This window comes from Micropterus salmoides, unplaced genomic scaffold, assembly GCF_014851395.1.
Source record: "Micropterus salmoides isolate LMB-PRFRI ecotype aquatic unplaced genomic scaffold, ASM1485139v1 Ms_hic_scaffold_11, whole genome shotgun sequence".
NCBI lineage: Eukaryota > Metazoa > Chordata > Actinopteri > Centrarchiformes > Centrarchidae > Micropterus > Micropterus salmoides.
The window spans coordinates 27,834,680-27,853,471 of NW_024040152.1; the positions used below are offsets into that span (position 1 = coordinate 27,834,680).

At 42.7% G+C, this 18,792-nt stretch overlaps 1 protein-coding gene across 2 annotated transcripts in view; it reads right to left on the reverse strand.

Moving 5' to 3' along the window:
- The window catches only part of rspo2 (R-spondin 2), a 58,198-nt gene extending 41,207 nt beyond the window's left edge, over window positions 1-16,991 (reverse strand). The window contains exons 1-2 of one of the 2 annotated variants that reach the window (XM_038712089.1): window positions 16,543-16,991; window positions 15,968-16,283 (exon numbers count right to left, since the gene is read on the reverse strand). In XM_038712089.1, the coding sequence (XP_038568017.1) occupies window positions 15,968-16,067 (100 nt within the window). In that variant the 5' untranslated portion in view covers window positions 16,068-16,283; window positions 16,543-16,991. Of the gene's footprint in view, window positions 1-15,967 lie in introns of both variants that reach the window. The other variant, XM_038712090.1, reaches the window with a different exon arrangement.
- Between the last annotated feature and the right edge of the window lie 1,801 nt (window positions 16,992-18,792).

Genomic DNA, 18,792 nt, shown 5'->3' on the forward strand with positions numbered 1-18,792 from the left:
GAGGCAATATCATAACGCACCAGTGGATTCCAAACTCAGCAAACAGGACTATATTAAAACACAACTCTTTCTATTCTCACAGTTCTCCTCCATTTCTCCAAGGGGCCTTGGTATGTAAATCTAATAATACAGACTGCGAATGCAACTAACCAGCAGCCACACTGTCCATTGTTTGAAGAAGGTACTTACACTACAGCCTATAAGAGAAAATTTGGTATCATCAAGTAACACAACAAAAAGTGATGCACTTTATTCAGTACATCTAGACTAACTATAAATGTCGTATGGTGAAGAGGCAGCGATGGCAAACCTCAAGTTTAGGAGTTACGATGCAGCAGCAGGTCAAGAAGATTTGTGTGCTCATGTGGAAAGCATCACATTCACCAACAGAATTATACGCTTTCCTCGTGGCACTGAGACAATTATTGTTTATTGTCCGCCTCCCTTGTTCCCCCTAAATGATGGTATAAGCTTACTGCTGCTCCACTTTAGAGGAAAAAGAGAAAGCTGGGGAGAGAGAAAGGGCAGATACGGGACAGTGCAGTGTTGCAGCCATCAGCCGAGTGGCGGCAGAACGAACCGTAAGAAGCAACAGCCGTCTTCTGGATGCCTGTTCAAGCCACCAAACTCTCCAGGCTTACACTCTGCTGCTGTTAAAGGCAGGAGAGTCAACAGTGTAAGACCTTGCACTCACAGTACACCAGCTGTTGTAACGCCTCAATATGGTTCAATTTCATTAAAAGCTGGTACATGGAAAATGACATCAAACCGCCTGCTTTTCAGGCCTGTGACTTTATTTGTCATGGAACTGGAAGTTGCACTTAGCTCAAAAATAGTGGATAAAAAACAGAAGGGGTAAGAGGGGGTACTTCGGGCCTGTGCGCTGAAGGCACATTTCGGCTCCAATTTAGCAGAAAATATGTTGGACTTGCCTCTGACTCTTTTCCAGCTGGAAATAGTCAGGTTTTAGGATCTACGTTTTTTCCCCCAGTTTACTTTAACAGATCATACTGTAAGCACATGTTTATAATTTAAGACAATCCTGCTGCTTATAATGATTTTGCAGCATGAGACTGAGCAAACACATTTGCTGTCAGACATATTAGCTCGGCCAAAGTGTTCCTGTGACACAGATCCACTGGGCGAGGCGGGCAGCACTGAGATTTGAACCTTCACTTGAAAGGGTGGCGGTTTATATAGTGTATGGGTAAAACAGGCAGCCGCGGTTCAAACAGACAACTGGAAAATGGGGGCCAATTTAAAGCTTCACTTTTTAGTGCTCAATAAAACAGAAGCTCAAGGTAATTTACTTTGGTGTGATTCAACAGGTTCAGCCACAGTCACATGCAGGTGACAAAACCACATTTGACTCATTGGATGACCACATCACCATCATGCAAAGTGCTTGTTATTAAAGGAATAGCTCGACATTTTGGGAAATACGCTTATCAGTTTGGACAGAGTCAGGCTAGCTGTTTTCCCATTTCCGGCCTTTATGTCTCTAAGCTAAGCTAACCGGCTACATATTTCCCCTACAAATGTGAAAGTGATATCTGTCTCATCTAACAAAGAAAGTAGAAACGGAATAAGCTTATTTCCAAATTTTTCTTAGTTTGGCCCACATTAGATCAATTTCTCTGTCACCTTATTCTAAAAAATATATTCCACTCAAACAGCTTACCTTAGTAAACTACAAATATATCAGCATTCCAGAAAATGTAAGCTTTACAGTGTATATTGAAAATTTCTCCGCTTAAACCCTATATTTTCTGAACCTGCAGCCAGTCAGATAGAGACAATGTTTCTGAGTCAATCTGGAAACGCTCTCCGCACCTTTCAACCATCTGTCCAGCTGAACTCGTCATGGCTCTCACCCCTGCACTCTTTCCAGCTCTATATGAAACCCTAGGTTAGTTCACTTCCATATTAACATCTTTATGATGGATTATGACTTAAATCCCATGTCCTGGGTCAAGTCCCACATCTGGATCCCCTGCTATGAAAGAGACCTCATAATTCCTGTTTGGAAAATTAAATATAAAAGGTGACCTAGCTGACCTAATCTCACGGTATGTGCTGCAGTCTTTTAACACTTCATGCCACATTGATGGACACTTAAACCCTTGACCATAGCAGACATGTGACCGCCATCGGAAAGCTCTATGGTCACATCGAAGGAGAATGACATTGATGTGGTGGTCAAGTAACAGCATTGCCTCTCCACTGTGGCTTACGGTCCCATAAAATTTTTTACAGTTCAGTCGGGCCTTGAAAACAACGGAATATCTGTTCACAGTCAAAGTCAACAGAGCTCAAACAATGCACTAAAACAATGCAAACCTCTAATCAGGTTAAACTTTTGTTCCAGTGAAGGAAAACTCCATTCTAAAAGTTTTAATGCTTAACACTTAAAATAACTGTTGGTGATGCTGCATTTATAGGTCCACTTTATTTTTGGTGGTGCATTTTATATATTAATAGCACTGCTATAAAGAGCTATAAATTGCAACACTACAACACTGACTTCTACACATGCTAAAAGACTAAAACCAAAATTGTGTTTATTGTCATCATCGTATTTTGTTGTCTGTTTTTTTTTTTGCCCCCTGCTGAGTGGCACAGGTCATCACTCAGCATCTGCCTTTGGCTCTCCTGCCGGTGATACTCGGTTCATGGCTGGTCAGCGCAGGTGTAAAAGGACATTATAACACTCAGGAAAGATAGCACTTCGGGAGTAAGTCGATGACTCATGAGGATGGACTCTGGGCAGGCACTAGAAGGGGAGCATGTGGTTTATGTTTCTTGCCAGCTCTTCTTCTCTTGTCTGTCTTTTTTCACTCTTACAAAGAAAAAGGTTGATGTTTCTTGTGAAACGCCTGAATAATTCTCTTATCACCTGCACCATTACTTAACAACTCACACCATACCTACATTGACTGCAACATGATATGTATTTTAGCATTACCATGCAGCTGCAAATGGAAATTGGCAGGTTCCATGCAACCATGGATCAACTAAGCACTTTGCAGACTTAGTCAGTAAAAAGTAAGATGATGAAACGATGACAATAGGATTTCTGAAGATTGCACTTGATAAATTATGGCTTCTTTGTAAATGTGTGTCAAAAGCACATTGGCCTTGTGCTGCAAAACTATATGCCATATAATAAATAGTTTTATAGCCAAGTCATGAGAGTCCAGAGATGATACACGCCACATTTGGAGATGATTAGTTAAACTGTCCATGAGGTGTTTGAAAAATACAGTTATCATAGAAATCCAGAAATCCTACATGGCAAAGATTTATGGAACTATGTGCAACTGATGGAGCTTTTCCCCCAAAATGAAGATTAAGAAATAATGTCTATCTATGACAAGCTATTTTAACCTATCTGGAATATTTTGCTGCTGGGGGTCTTAAGGTCAAAAGGTCAGTCAAAATTATAGCAGGAAAGCCAATAAATTAAGGAAAATTAAAACTTGTAAATAATTATAACTACGGAGGCAGTATTAACAATGCTATAGGACATTTATCTGAGACATTTTACTTTATAGTGAAAGTTTTTCATCCCAAGAAATCCTTTAATCTGGGGAACGTGTGCCTCACGGAGAAAGAGGACTGAGGAAAGACAACAGAGACGAATGTAAAGATAGTGATTTGTATATATATCTCGTACAAATCAGCTCAGGTGCCTGAAACATCAAATTTTTTCCCCAAAGTTCCAGAGTCTTTGACAGTAACCAATAAAATACAATCTGCAGATGAAGCACAAGCGTGTGAAGCAAGAAAAGAGACCCAAAATAAAGGGCAAAGTTTATAACCTTAAATATTTCAATATTTACACTTCCTCGAATCCACTCAAGCTGTGGGAGAAATGTGTTTTCCTCTAATAGAAAGAAGGAAAGGGGAACGAGAAAAAGGTGGGTGAAGGAGTGGAGTGGCTCCGATTAGCCCACATGTTGGTAATTTATCACACATAAACCTCACACCTAATTTTCACACCTGTAGTGCTGGAAGTCTAGTAATTCACTCACTCACTCACTCACTCACATACACATATGCCCACACCTCCCACACATACACACACATGCTGCTGAATGGAACCTGGCCATGGGTTTCCACCCTCGCAGGCGAGGATCAGTAAAGTCAGCGGGCATGCTTGGCATATTTGCACCCCATGTAGCTTTGCTCTGTCTCTCCCACCCTACCCCACTCTCTCTCTCTTTCACTCTCGTTCCCCCATTTGTCATCACCTTGACTAAACTCATCCCGACTTCCAGCTCACACATCTGAAAAACAAAAGAATTGGGTGTGGATTTTTTCCTACTTGCCAGAGAGCACAACATACTGTAGCTGCAAATCCAGATGGAAGATACTCATCTTTTCACACAAAAACAGATTGTTATCTAAAAAAACAAAAAAATGTTAATATAAAAAACAGCCCCCTGTCACTGATAGACAATAAATCAGATCCTTCGCTTAAGTAAAAGTAGAAAAAGCATGATGGACCATTAAACCAGTAAAAGAGAAAATCCTGCGTTACAACAGTATTAATGTTAACAGTTGCAAGTGTTATTAGTTAAATACTTAAAGAAAAAGTTCAACATTTTGGTAAACACTATCATGTCTCTACGCTAAATGAACAGCTGGTTAGCTTAGCACAGACATGAGAGTGGTATCAATTTTCCCAGCTAACACTTTGCCGGAAAAGCATGGTAAATGTTAAACTATTCCTTTAAGCATACCTCAAAATTACATTTAACATTAAGGTGAATTATTTCCCAATAGTGCTGACAATGGTGGAAGGAATATTCAGATTCTATACTTGACCTGAGGTAAAAGTGTAAAAGTCATTTTAACATTAACAAGTATCAAAAGTAAAAATATTATGCAAGAGTAATTAGAGGTTAATTATTGTATCCTACTAAATTATTACTGATGCATGTTGCAGCAAGGAGGAGCAATTTTTAACTACTTTAAATACTTGCAGCTTTAATAAAGATTTAATGTCTATAGTAACACTGCATCATATATGAATTTATTGGAGTAAAAGGTAAATGTTTTCCTCTGAAATGTAGTAGGAAAGTACTAGTATGCAAAAGTTGTAATTAAGTACAGTACTTGAGTAAATGCAATTAGTTACATTCCACCGCTGAACTGACTGCGGACCGCTAAAACTCACATGATTTAGCGTGTAAGCAGTTAATAAAAGCTTTATCATTAGCTGTTTGAAATAGTGTCTGATCAGTCTTGCTTAAGGACAAATATCCTCTCTGACACAACAAGAGCAAAAGAGTGCTACGTAAACAACCTCAAATTTCATTTAGAGAATGGGAGGTCCGACCGCTTGAGTGACATGTGATCTGTGGGAAATACAAAGCTCTTAGCATTAAAGATAATGCTAGAAAGAAAAACACACACAAAAAAATAGCCAATGCTGACTAATGTCTGCTACAAAATTCTACCTCATTAACCCTTTAACAGGATACAACCTCACAACCCCTCCTCGCCTGCCGAGGCCAACAGGGAGATGTGAGGTGATCGCCAGGGTCAAAAGTGGAGTGCACCACAGGGGACAGATGGCAAAGACCTGGTCTCACTTTCACACATGGTGCCTGCCACAAAGAAACTAAACATCAAACCCCCCCCCTCCCCAAATAAAAAAAAAAAACACGGAGCCGGATCCAATATCTACATTAGACAATTGTCTTTAAATGTAACCATGTATTGATCAATAATTTGATGGTTAGTCCAAAAGTACAGGCACATACACACACACATACACACAAAGACTTTAGAGAGCAGTTCATCTGAGGTGTTTCACAGGCCTGTGATCTACAGTTTGTTTAGACGGGTATACTGTATCCAGATGAGAGCAGCCACCTTCTGTTCCAGCAGGTGTCTGGTTCACATCTGGCCTGGTGTTCTCACACCATCACAAAACTGCACCTAAACAGCTGGCACTGCCCGAGCTTCTCAACAGAAACCGCCTTGTGCTGGCTCTAAAAAGTCCACACTCATCCCTCAGGAGTAAACTTTCTTTTCTGCACTGCGCTTTGAGAGAGAATAAATGCTTTCATAAAGTATGAAGGATGAGGGGAGTCCACTGGCTGAAATGGAGCACATAAAGCAAAATGAAAACTATTTTCCTTTCAGTAAAAGTATTACATGTGCTTCTGGGTGTGGAAACGTAATCTGTTGCTACAAAAAAACAAAAAGTGAGCTTTGGTATGCAGGTGAGCTAAAATCTAACTGAGATGTTAGATGTTGTTGCGATAAAAGGTACTTTTGGATGAAGAAACTTAGATTTGCATCCAAAATCTCTGGGTGGCATGAGGTGGCTTTGTCTATCATTACATGGCAGCAACACATGCATGGAGCTGTACCTGTCGTGTGCCTACATGCCACGCCACAGTGTTTACTGTCACAAATGAGTAGCAAATTGGGTTGTCATGTATAGGCTGCTTTTACAACAATGTTCAAAAAGCGCTGGATTTGACCAAGAGCTATGCAATAACTCAACCACAGGAGTTGTCTCCTCTTCTCTAAACAGTTCTCTTTTTCTCCAAAATAAAAACCCTCCACCTTTGTAGTTATGTAAGCATTTATAAGATTATGCAGTTCTAACTACTCATATGCATGTGTGTCCTCGTGCTTATTGGTGATGATAACCAGCCACACACTGTCCATTATGCTTCACTACTGCCCATTACTGCCCCAAGTCAGTACCATCTCTAAAGCCATTAGCTAATAAACATGTAAACTACATGTGACCCCTGTCTACAGATACCTATTAATTATGACTCTTGCTGGTGACAGCTGTTTACACAGCTAAGGCCGCTGTGCCTGAGATCTGGCCCCAGTCCAAATAAAATAATATCCAGTTAAGGAGAAGTCAGCCAAGATGTAATACAAGTGTATAACTAGAGGGGGAAAAGAGTGAAGGAATCTGAGAAATGTTAATGGACTTCTTTTTCTATTAAAGCTTCATACTTTCCTGTCTAGCATTTGTCTCTACCACAGCCTTGTTTCATTGTCTGGAACCTAAAACAAGATTTGTGAGAAACCCTGATGGAGAAAGAAAAGTCAAAAGCAGTCACCACAATTGATGTCCTCTTTGACAAAACATAAAAATGTGCTGTGTTAAAATCATAACACAGCTTACACAGACCCCACAATTAGACTTCCACTCTCTCTTTTTACACTCTGTGTGTGTGAATCTGTGTCCCGAGCCTTCATGGCGTGCAGCCAGAGCAAAGCACAAAAACATACACAGGCTTAAGTCAACACAGACAACAACAAGACAAACAACAACAAAGACCACAACCACATTTATTATAAATACATTTAAGTTGCGGCCCAAATTCTTACTGCTAAAAACTCCACTAAAACAAAGCTCCTTCATTAACCGGCACATTTGTGAGATCTGATGAGTGAACCCTTTGATTCATGTTATTTTCATTCTCATCAAACCATCAACTGACCCCACTGCCCAGTGTGGAAGCATCTGATTCCATCCTGGGCAGAATTCAGGTTTTCCCTTTAATCCATCTGTATTTCACTTATGCAACCCAGTCGCGATGGAAGCCAACTGTAAGCTGGATTGTGGAAGAAATTCGATTGACAAGATGTTGTATCCGCCCACAAAAGGCTGATGGTGAGAGGCGTCAGCAAGGCGGCTATTTAGTCTGACTGTATCCAACTTTCTTTGGTAGAATTTGCAGACCTTAACAGCTGATGTAATACATATTTTTAGACTAACAATGGATCAAGTGACTATGTGTGATGTGGAAGGTGTCACTCTTTATCACTCTTTGCAGGTCCCCTCAGCTCTACTGCACTTTTTAGCATCGTTCAGCACATTGCTTTGGTTTTACAGCCCTCAACTGTACTGCTTTTCTTCAGTCTTGCCACTCACACTACTGACATTTGCAGATACAGCAGGTTGTTTTTGTGCAAAGAAACTCTTCTAAACCCAGTGCGCGCTACCTTCCCAGCGCCAAATGTTTGCGATTATCAGGTGAACATAGTGGGTCTGTTTAACATAAGCAACTGAACTGCCACATATTTCCGTCAGGAGTTGGTGGAGGCCAGACCAACTTAAAGGAGAATGAATATTGAACTTGTCGCATGGACAGAAACTCAGCTCCAAACGAATGCTAATGTTGCTCTGTATCTGTTGGATTTGTAAATAAGAGACTGTTTGCTGACAAGTTTCCTCGTACCAACTTTATTAGAAAATAATATGTCAATGCTGTGTTTAGCTTGTTTCTGCTGCCCCCAAGTGGTGAAGAAATCAATTGATGCAGGTTTAACCATCAATAATATAAAGCACTGTTACCTGGGAGACTCACTTGAGGGCCATCCTCTCACCAGCTGGTTGTGGCTAGTAAGGTGGAGCTATTGAGAGTCACAACAGTAACAATGGGGAAAGGCAAAGACCAAAAGTACAGAAGCGCTTCACGTGTGCTATGTAATACACCTTCAGTGTTTGTCCACAGGGCTAATGTGCTTACTGCTTGACAACTAGGATGCCAGCCAGTTAGCTAGAAGCTGTGTGAAGACAGAGAGGGGTGCTCTCTCTATCACAGAGGTAATCACGCAGCTCATCAAGATGAGTGACAATTATCGGGGTGTGAGCTTGAACAACCGTGGCAGAACAAGCAATACACTCTGCTGCCTTGAGGGCAAAATACCACGCACTGTAGCTTCCATTACATGATTGATCTACAATCTTATTGCTTTGCTCTGATGACAGACAGATGCATGTCTCATTAAATCCCCCCTCCACCGTTCTGTGCATTCTCTCTTCCCATCACTTTCCTCCTCTTTGCTCCCTCTATTCTGACCACATAAATCTTCAGGAGATGACCCTCTAAGACCTCTTTGAATCTGACATGCATGCTATGTTGCCCTCTCTGTATCCCCCCATCTTCCTCTCTTTCTCCACAGGGGGAGTCACAGAGATAATGAGCTCAACGTTGAGGCCCAGTAATGACTCCCAGCCTTGTTCCTGATTAAAAACACACCGGGTGCTTCTGCACTCCGCAGGCAGCCATGAGGCTTTCCCCTCCTCACACCACAAGGCCTGAGAGCGAGGAGATGGAAGCACAAGCCAGCCCCAACACAGCTCGAAACTCAAGAAAACAAAAAAGCCAGTGTAAGCCTTACCCACTATAGCATTCAAAGCTCTTGTCCCAACTAGTCCAAGCCTAATTCCACAGGCAAGTCTTTATTTAGTCTCGGGTGCCCAATTACCAACGTTTACCCCAACCTCAGCCAAAACCATAACAGAGGCTGCCTACAGTCCCTAGCTTGGATACATTAAGGGTGGGGCAAAAATATATTTTCACTTATTTACACGTCTTTTTTAAAGACTTTTTGATCTTTCACACTACTTCATCATGATATTATCAGAAAATTGGGAGAAAAGCTCAGGTCCTTAGGTCTAGTACTGACGCGTATCAATGCAACAGACTTTTGGTAACTCCCCAGATGGTTACAGTGCGTCAGACATTTACTAGGTGACAGTGGGGGCAGCTGCACCTTTACCTTTACCTCTCCATGTCCATACTTGGGCTGCCAAATTACAGGCGAGTTACACAGAGAGACTCTTTATTGCATCTGACCAGCTCACTTCCTCTCCATACCAAAGGCATTGCATGCTGAGCTTTATTTTGATGTGGCATGTAAGCATAATTAGAGGTCCCATAAAAGCGGGAGGGGGGAGTCTTGTCCATCTGTCGAGTGTTAAGGGGTGGGCACATGGGTAGCTATCAGAGCCCCATGCCTAGCTGTTAGAGCGGCAGCCATTCGAACAGGCATTGATGCACACAGCTTTCAGCGTCAAACTAGAGTCTGTGTGTGTGTGTTTGTTTCTGCACACGCTGGCGTCTTTTCTCAAGGGGCCTCCTTGAGTTTCAGGTTTCCAGGCCTTGCAGATCGATACAAAGTAGGTACTAGTCGGCACGCACACAGAGGAACACACTGACATGTCGAACAATAGCAGATACAGAGTATGGCCTTTTCTAGAAACATTAGGTATTAAGCAATCTTCCAAATGCTGTCCGTCTCTCATACACATCTTGGACAGATTAGAAATTTTTGGACAGTCAAATAGGCTCAGTTGGCCCAAGTTGCAAGCCTAAAAAGTAGTTTAAAGGAAATACTCTTATTTACTTTCTTGCTGACAGTTAGATGAAAAGATCAATACCACTCTCATGTATGCACACTAAATACGAAGCTACCGCAGGCAGCTGCTTAGCTTAAAATAAAGAGTGGAAATCGGGAAACATGTAGCATGGCCTTGTCTAAGGAGAAACAAAATCCAACAAACGTGTAGTGGACTATTTCTTTGCCGGGATCAGCAACCTCTTGGAGCCTCCACTGGTTGCCTGGCAAGAGACAGTTAAATGACAAATTGTCATGTTTACACTTCACACACAATAAACTAAAAACATATAACAGTAAGCTTTCGTGGTGCTAGTAGGTGGATTTCATTAACTTAGGATAGAGCTAGGCTAGCCGTTTCCCCCTGCTTTCAGTCTTTATGCTAATCTAGTCTAACCAGCACCTGGCTCCAACTACATATTTCCAGCACAGGCGCGAGAGTGGTGTCAATCTTCTCATTTAAGTTTTGATCAAAAAGTGATTAATTGTGTTTCCCAAAATGTGTAAGTTTGATTTAGTTACTTTATTTTGTGGACAGCAAAAGGGAAACTGGTCATTTTTTAACAGTGCCTATAATCCCATTCATTAGGGGAAAACACAATGGATGCCTATTGTATCCATGTCATTACCTCTAAACAGCTCTTCACTAAATTCTTTTAGAGGTGTGTATTAGTAATGTGAGAGGTAAGTAGTCTGGAAGTGCATTTCAGGGTAAGCCTGAGGGGCTCCATCTCCGGCTCTGGGCAGCTCTCCTACCTGTGAAGCACTTATATGGGTCTTTTTTTTTTAAATGTTCCTTTTGTGTTGTTGTTTTATGTGTGGCACTTAGAAATTATTCCCACATTAGAGTTTTTACAGGCCAATAAACTTGAGAAAATCGGACCAAATTGGCTGGTCATATTTAGTAGCTTTATAAGGAAAAGGTGCAATTGTTTCAGGGGAGTGCGCAATTGAGGGAGCGGGCATAGGTGAGGGTTACAAAATCGTCATCACGCTCTGGAGGGACACTGCCATTTTTGTCTGCTTCTCAGGAGTTTCCAGTCCCCATGAGGAAATATGGGGTGTATTATAAGATGCAATAAGTTCATTTTATTTCACATTTCCGAAAAAAAAAATTAACTTTTACAATGTGGTAAAATGTAGCCTGACATAAAACCATCTGTCTGGCATACAGCTTTGCCAGCATATGGGATCCTCTGATGACAATGATTGGGAGTGAAAGAGAAGATCCCCCATGTGTACTCACTACCGACAGAAAAGAGGAAAAGAACAGACCAAATCTGCTCACAATGAATGTTGTTCCGCTGTGATGTGATAGATGGAAGTGTGCAGAAGTGTTACAAAACAAGATTTCCCGTCCATGTGAAATGGATCCTACTGAAACACGGAATAACACCCAAAGAGGTGACAGATGAATATGACTCCCTCATCCCACCTCCCTGCCTCACTTAGTCCCTAATACATAAACGCAGGATAAAGGATCATTGCGCTGATTTGAATTCATTTAGCTTAATTTAATTTTTAAATCTATTGTTTTTTTCTATGAGAAAACAAAGACAAAGTGAAACAGATCATCCCCTCTTTGTCACGGGGTGCCTAAAAGAATCTCTCTCTGTGCCTCTCTCTCCAGTAGAAAGTTCATGCCACTGCATGTTTTTTCCTCTGCTGGGGTTTTCGGCTGTGTGGCATAGCATAAAAGCACTGAGGAGCCTTTCACCGGCTTCATCTGATACCGCTGTGACTCGGAGCAAGAGCTGCACTACAGGCCAGGATCGACATGCATGGGTTAGTAGGTCAAACAAGGAGCTAGTCTTTCGACAGAGTTTGGAGGCTGGGTCAGACTAATGTGATTTATCAATACAGCACATAAGTGAATCATTGTCCTTAATGGCCATGATAATCCCTGAGACAGATTATGGACGTGATTGGTCAATGCGTGGGTGAGGGTGTATAGGCTGTTCTGGACTTGATGACTTGAGCATCAGGAACATGCACCTGCACGGTGTCCATATATCTCCTTGTACTCTTTGTATACACACACACACACACACACACATGCACACACACAAAGATTTACACTTATCGAGGTTTGGCTGATGGGGCCTGGGAGAGAAAAGATAGAGCTCTGTTCCTTGACGCCGGAGCTCCGGCTCAGGTCAAGACTCGGCTCGCTGTAATCCCTCTCAGGTGATGCTGTTCACATTCAGCCGTTTCCAACTGAACTGCTTAAATACGCCTTCCTCATCCCCTAAAAAGCCCCCACATACCCTCAATCAGCACAGCCTCCGAGGATTATTGGATGGGGGGGCACTAACTGCTACTCCAGACTGTCAAATCTCATGTCACTTTTCAGCACGTTTCCTTTAATTGATCAATCCTGTGCTTCACATGAATAAAATAAAATAAAAACTACTGTTTTATGGAATAAAAACAAGTCAGGATGGAAGGCTCACATCACCTGGATTAGAGTGGCATCATGTGAGAAAGCCTTGTTAGCTGACATGCCATCTGCAGGGCTTTTTCACTTTTTCCAAAGGCAAGAGTGGCAAGGCTGATTTAAAAGCAGCCTCTTGGAGCGTTCCCTGTCCACACCAGGCACTTAATCAACGTATTATATTGCGCTGAGGTACCAGGTTCCAACATTAACACTTACACCCACAAACCTGGCACTTTGTGTGAGCTTTCAGCACACTGAGGCCTGATTTCCTAGGGCTTAGAATTACGTATTTTTTAATTACATATCTGCATCCAAAGATGCTTTAATTTTTAAATAAATAAACAACCGTTAACTGATTTCCAAATGGTCTTCTTTTTTGCTCTATTATCTATTATTATCTATCTAATACCTGAGAGTGTGAAGTTTCCACACACTTTTTTTTATGAAAGGACGTATTCAGCCAAAAATTATGTCTATTTTCTGTGTGTTTTGGCATCAAAAATTTGCCACACACACCCTTGTTGCTGACTGTCATCAGCAGGACAAACTGTCATGCATCTCTGACCTCACTCCCTCCACCCTGCTAGACTGCACTGGTTTCATCTAATCACTTTTGTCCTTCAAAACATCTGGGAACGCTGTTGAAGTAACAGGTTACACAGTTGAATATGGTCTGAAACATGCTGCGGCCTGCTGAGAATTCAAATTTGGGATTTCTGGGTAGATGTGGAAGGGTTAACAGTATCACATGGCAACTTTTCACCACTCTTGACTGCCATTACCGATTCATTACCTGTTTAAACAGCTTAGGGCCCCACTGTGTGTCTCTGTTCCTTCAGGCAGCATTGGTACTCTGAGCCTGATTTTATGTAGTCAGCAGGTGGCATCATTAGCCAGAGAATAAAAATGAAAAGTAATACCCTTGTGTCTAGCTATGATATCATAGAATGGCTCATTGGCATCATTTCCCTGCTTCTAGTGGGCAGGATGGGGGTAAGGAGGTGTAAATTTAATATGTTTTGTCATCTGTTTTACATGAAAAAAAATGTATATGTACAATTACCACGGCCAAATCGGAGGCTGGGCCATTCCATGCAGTGAGTGAGCAAGACTAGATCAGCCCAGAAACCACACAAAGATCCCAATCTTGACTCATTTCAGCGGGCTTGAGTCATTTGCAATGGCTGTTTTCTCCTTGACATCCCCTAATTATAATGGCATCCCAATCCCTTACACCTCACTTGGTCATGTGGCTACATGTACACACTATATTAAAGGCAAAACTTTTTTTATGCATGTGAAACTGAAAAAGGGCATTGTTCAATTATGTGTTTTGTTAAGCATTAAAACAGTTGCGCCTGGGGAAGCTGCAGTGTGGCCAAATTGAGTTTTGAACGTGTCTGGGTCTCAACACTCCTGAACCGTTTGGATAGCTCCCTGTGCATGCCAGACAGGCTGTGTATAAAGCTGTCACAGGAACCTTGAGGACTAGAAAAATATTCAGGCATTTCTGGGCTTATTGGACAATGATCTCTTACACATGCTTCTTCCAATATAACCGTGATAAATAAAGGAAGGAAGCAAATACCAAAAAACTTGGCTGGCTGCCACCGCTTGCTAGAATGGCACTTTTGGCCCAATGTACTGTTTCCCCCCAAAACACACACACACTTTCAGCATTACTGTAAAACCTGTACATATTTGCATGGGATTCGCTTAACAAGTGCAAGATTAGTTGTGAGAGCTGGCGGTAACAATGTGTAACTTTTAGCACTCAGCCTAAAGTGGTTCTTGAGGTCAAATGTGTAAGTTAACCTCTTGATCTTATCCCCACTGGTTAGCCCAGTGCACCAACACCCCCTCTCTCCCTTTCTCTCTCTCACACACACACACACACGCACACACACGCACACACACACACACACACACACGCACACACAGATAAAAAGGCAGCAAAAGACAAAGTTAGGAGTATTTGCTACTTGACCATCCAGATATACCCTCCAGATTTAAACAGTTCAAAAAAAAGATTGATCACACTAATAAATGGCATTTTGTCTCCTATATACTATCTGGCATCACATAGTCCTCAGAGAAAGAAACACACACAGGGGCTGAAAAACGTGTGTGTGTGCCAGTACCCCGCAGTGATTGCCTGATTATTTGCAGATGGGCAGTGGAGGGCTTGCAGAGTGTGGAGGTTCCCCCTGGCACGCAGCGCATATGATTAAATCTGTGATTGCCTCACAATTTGCAAGAACCCCTCTCCCCTGACTTTAAATGAGTTTTTCTACTGTACTACCGCACTGCGCGGGCTGCTTAGTGCTGCCCAGAAGTCCGCTACATGGCCCCCGTGCGCGACTCTGACCACGTCTCCTCTCATGGTAACCCTGAGGGTCTTGATGATGCGTTATGTCACAGGTCTGAAGAGGGCTCGGCGGGGGCCACTTCCCTAATCCCACTGTCTCCTCATTCATTCAGAGTATAGAGTAGTATTTACAAAGGGGCTGATCCCCTCCTCAACTCCTGCGCCTCCGCTGAGCGATTGTTATGTGGCCTTACCAACTGTTCAAAGTGGTTATGAGATCAATTAAAACCAGCTTAGGGGCCTGGAGTGGAGATGTGCAACTCATAAGTCAGAGAAAGGGATTGCGTATCTATTCATTAAATAACTCCAACAATACGACCCCCTTCCCTCCTATAAGCGGCCAGCTCTCTATAGACGGATCCGCACCAGCAGTTTCGCATGTAACAAATATAGGGAGCCCTTTGTTGGGGCCACAACATCAGGAAGTAGTGTTAATAGCCCGTTTGACAGCGTGGTCTAAATACGATAAGCCAATTCACTGACGCAACATTTTGTTTTAATATTAATATTGGACCGCCAAGAGCTTGGCCATTTTTGCGCACATTTTACGCGTTAGCTACAGGCTCTGAAATCGTTACATAATGTTGAAAATCTTCTGTTTCTAACTTAATAAATTACATCGGATGCTGCGACACTGAGTTGTGGATTAGATTACAGTTGTCTTTCAGCGTGAATTTCCGAAGTGCTCCTGAATTGCAATCTGTGTTGGATCGGACATTCTCACCTGTGCGTTTCAACAATCAATATGAGATAGTTGACAATATATGATGCCATTTTTACTGACTTCCCGCATGCTCTGTGCGCATTGTGCTCTCTCGGAACCTACAGAGAATGTACACACTATAGTAGGAAGGAGACGGACTTTAACAAAATGCAAACCTCGTTTAGAACTGTTGCCGTTGCCTCCCGTGACCCACACAAACTCTTCAGCCATCTGTTAAAGTCAATCCCTGATGCTGCCCTAAGACCTGTAGGTTACAACCCCGTGTTACCTCTTTTGTTTCTCCTCCAGCGGTGCGACGGCGCCTGACAGTTGCTGTACTCCATACAGTTCAATACGATCAGGGCAAATGAGAAGAGTCGAAACTGCATCTGGACGGCGATCAGTTGTTCGGACTCCAGTAAAAATGTGCCAGCAGGGCTCGGGTTGAATTCTCTGACTTTGTAATGTCCACCTCCAGTTTCTTTAGCCGATCCTCAAACGTGTCAAACATCAGACGAGATGCGACATGGTATCACGTCGCCGATTGGGATCATTTTATGAATTGCGCTGACCCTCCTGTTACTAAAAGTGCCCGTTTTGGTGCGCTGCGGGGAGAATGACAAAGGAGGTTACTGTGATAACAGTGTAATGAAATCAACACCTTCCTAAACAATAATGCATGGGGGCGATAAGAGGGGAATTAAAACAAAAAAATTAATAGCTCTTCTGTGTGTTAATGTCTTGGAAGGATCACAGATGCAAAGGCAATGCGTACTGCTGAAACAGCCCCTCCAAAAAAAAGCGCAACCGTGCGTAATAGTAGCCAAGCCGCTCCGTCAAATATCGTGTCGGTGTACAGGCTACCTTGCATCAGATGAAGTGTTATTCCGCTCCGGTCAACTTTTAGGTTCCCTCTGAGTGCAAGTACGTTTCGGGAACATGCAGCATCCCTCTTTGTGTGGGAAACTTGTGTCTCCAGGAGAGAACGGAGGTCCGAGGAGGAGAAAAAAGGTGGTCGTGGGGACGCGCGGAGTGGTGGGGGTGTGGGTTCCTCTGCTCCTATCTGTAAAAGCTTAGATTCCGTTTACCTGCGTTTCCTCACTCAAGCTTTGTTCTGTCCGCAGACTGTCCTGTAGCGCAGTAGAAACAAACTCACATGTGTTGCTTTCCTTAAAGCGGAAAAGGAGAGCCGGTGAGCGAGTGTGCGACTTTTACGCGCTGCTGAGGTTGAGCGGTGACTGACTGGTCCTGATGCTTGCTGCCTTTTCCCTCTTCATATAGCGCCGTGCCGCCGTCACGTGTGGAGATTTCTAGTTTTGTGTTTCTTCTTATTTAAGATGGTGAAGATGACATTTAGTGGAGTCTCACCCCACCTCACACCCCCAACCCCCCCGCACTCACCCACATTGGCTGGTACGAGGTTGCCCCTGGGTCCTAGTGAGCGTGTAAAGCGGGAATGATCCCACAAAGTTAATGCATTTTTCTTTTCTTTATTTTTAGGTGATATGGGATTGCAGTTCGTCTGCGGCAGGCAATGGTGACTTTATTGTAGTTTATTTCAACATGCAGAATATTCAAAATCCTAACCTCTCCCCCTTCTTATGGACGTTTATACGTTTCAAATTAAAGTTTAATGACCCCTCTCAATTGGAGATCAAAAATTAACTGCGTTAATTGCGACAGCGCCGATCTATCTCGATTCAGCTCTCTCCCGCTGACGATAGCCCTATTGAATAATTAGAGGTTAGCCAATAAAAGCAATTATCTGCATAATGAGGTGGGCCCGCATCTCGTCACGCCTCTTTATGCTGCACCCAGGACTGCGCTCCCCTCCTCTGAAATGACTGATAATCATTCGCTAGTCTGTAATTGTGGAACATGATGCATCATTCAGTAGATTTAGGGTTTTCCAGGCCCGGAGCTTTAACACTGACCCACGCGACCTCATCGACGGAGACAGAACCAATTTACCTTGGTAGGAGAGACACGAGGGGTCTGGCAGCCATCCACTCCTCGGTGACATTCAAATGCTGGCTGTACGTCTATTACCAATCAAGAGCTGAAATGTGCCAGCAGTGTGATGAAAGTTAGTGACAGAATGTGCTAGGAGAAGAATCAGTGTAATGATGCATACATGTGAAATAAAAATACTTGATCGTCATGACATTTCTGGTACTATTTTATCACCCCAGCATCTGCTCCATCCACATCCTGATTGGTATAACAAGTTGTGAATGCTCTACCCGCCTTCAGCCACTAGGTGTGGCACTTAATCTTTTATTTTTTCAGGAAATGATTTTCATGAGCGCGCTATAGTACTGTCCATGCATGTAATTGTACGTCAGCCAAACTAGTGTGAAGTCAAGAACGATACACAGCCATTCATAAGACATAACATATAATGACAATGTGCGTTGAAAAAATAAAGAATACAAAACAAACAATAATTACATGTTTATAACCAATGTGTGGTTCCCATTACAGAATTCACACAGACCTCCCATCTTAACCTTACAAAATGTCATTTACACGCTGGTTTCACACTTTAGACACCAGATTAAACAGTGAAAGGAAGAGATTTCTACCCTCAGACAGTAAAACATACTCTCACACACACAGAAGTTTCCATTTTGTCACTGGAACTGACTGAATAAAGTATGTGTAGGCCTGTGTGTGTGTGTGTGTGAGGGGGGGGGTTCCTTGCCAAAACCTATAGTGACCTTTGTCTTGCCTATGTTTATTTATTTATCCAGAGAGCAGTGACAGACATTGTGGTCAGGAAGGCTGTTAGCCGCAGGCTGTGCCGTTGGTTTGGATTCCTCTCTAAAACAACATCTGAGAGTGCACGGTTAAGGTGAACGTGATAATTTAGGCCTCAGGCACTTTTATTTTCATGATGTGTCATGGAGAAGGGGCCGGTAAACCAATCACTTTATTCTCTCCATCCCTCCTCTCCTTTTCTCTTTCCCTCCCTCCCACACGTTGCAGTGCACGTAATTGGAGGTGACGTCAGCATTTGGGCCGGCCTGGCTTGGAGCCCTCAGCGCCATCCCAGCAATGAGGGGAGCTGCTTTACACTCTGTTCATCAGTGCCCCAGACTGGATGGTCTTCAG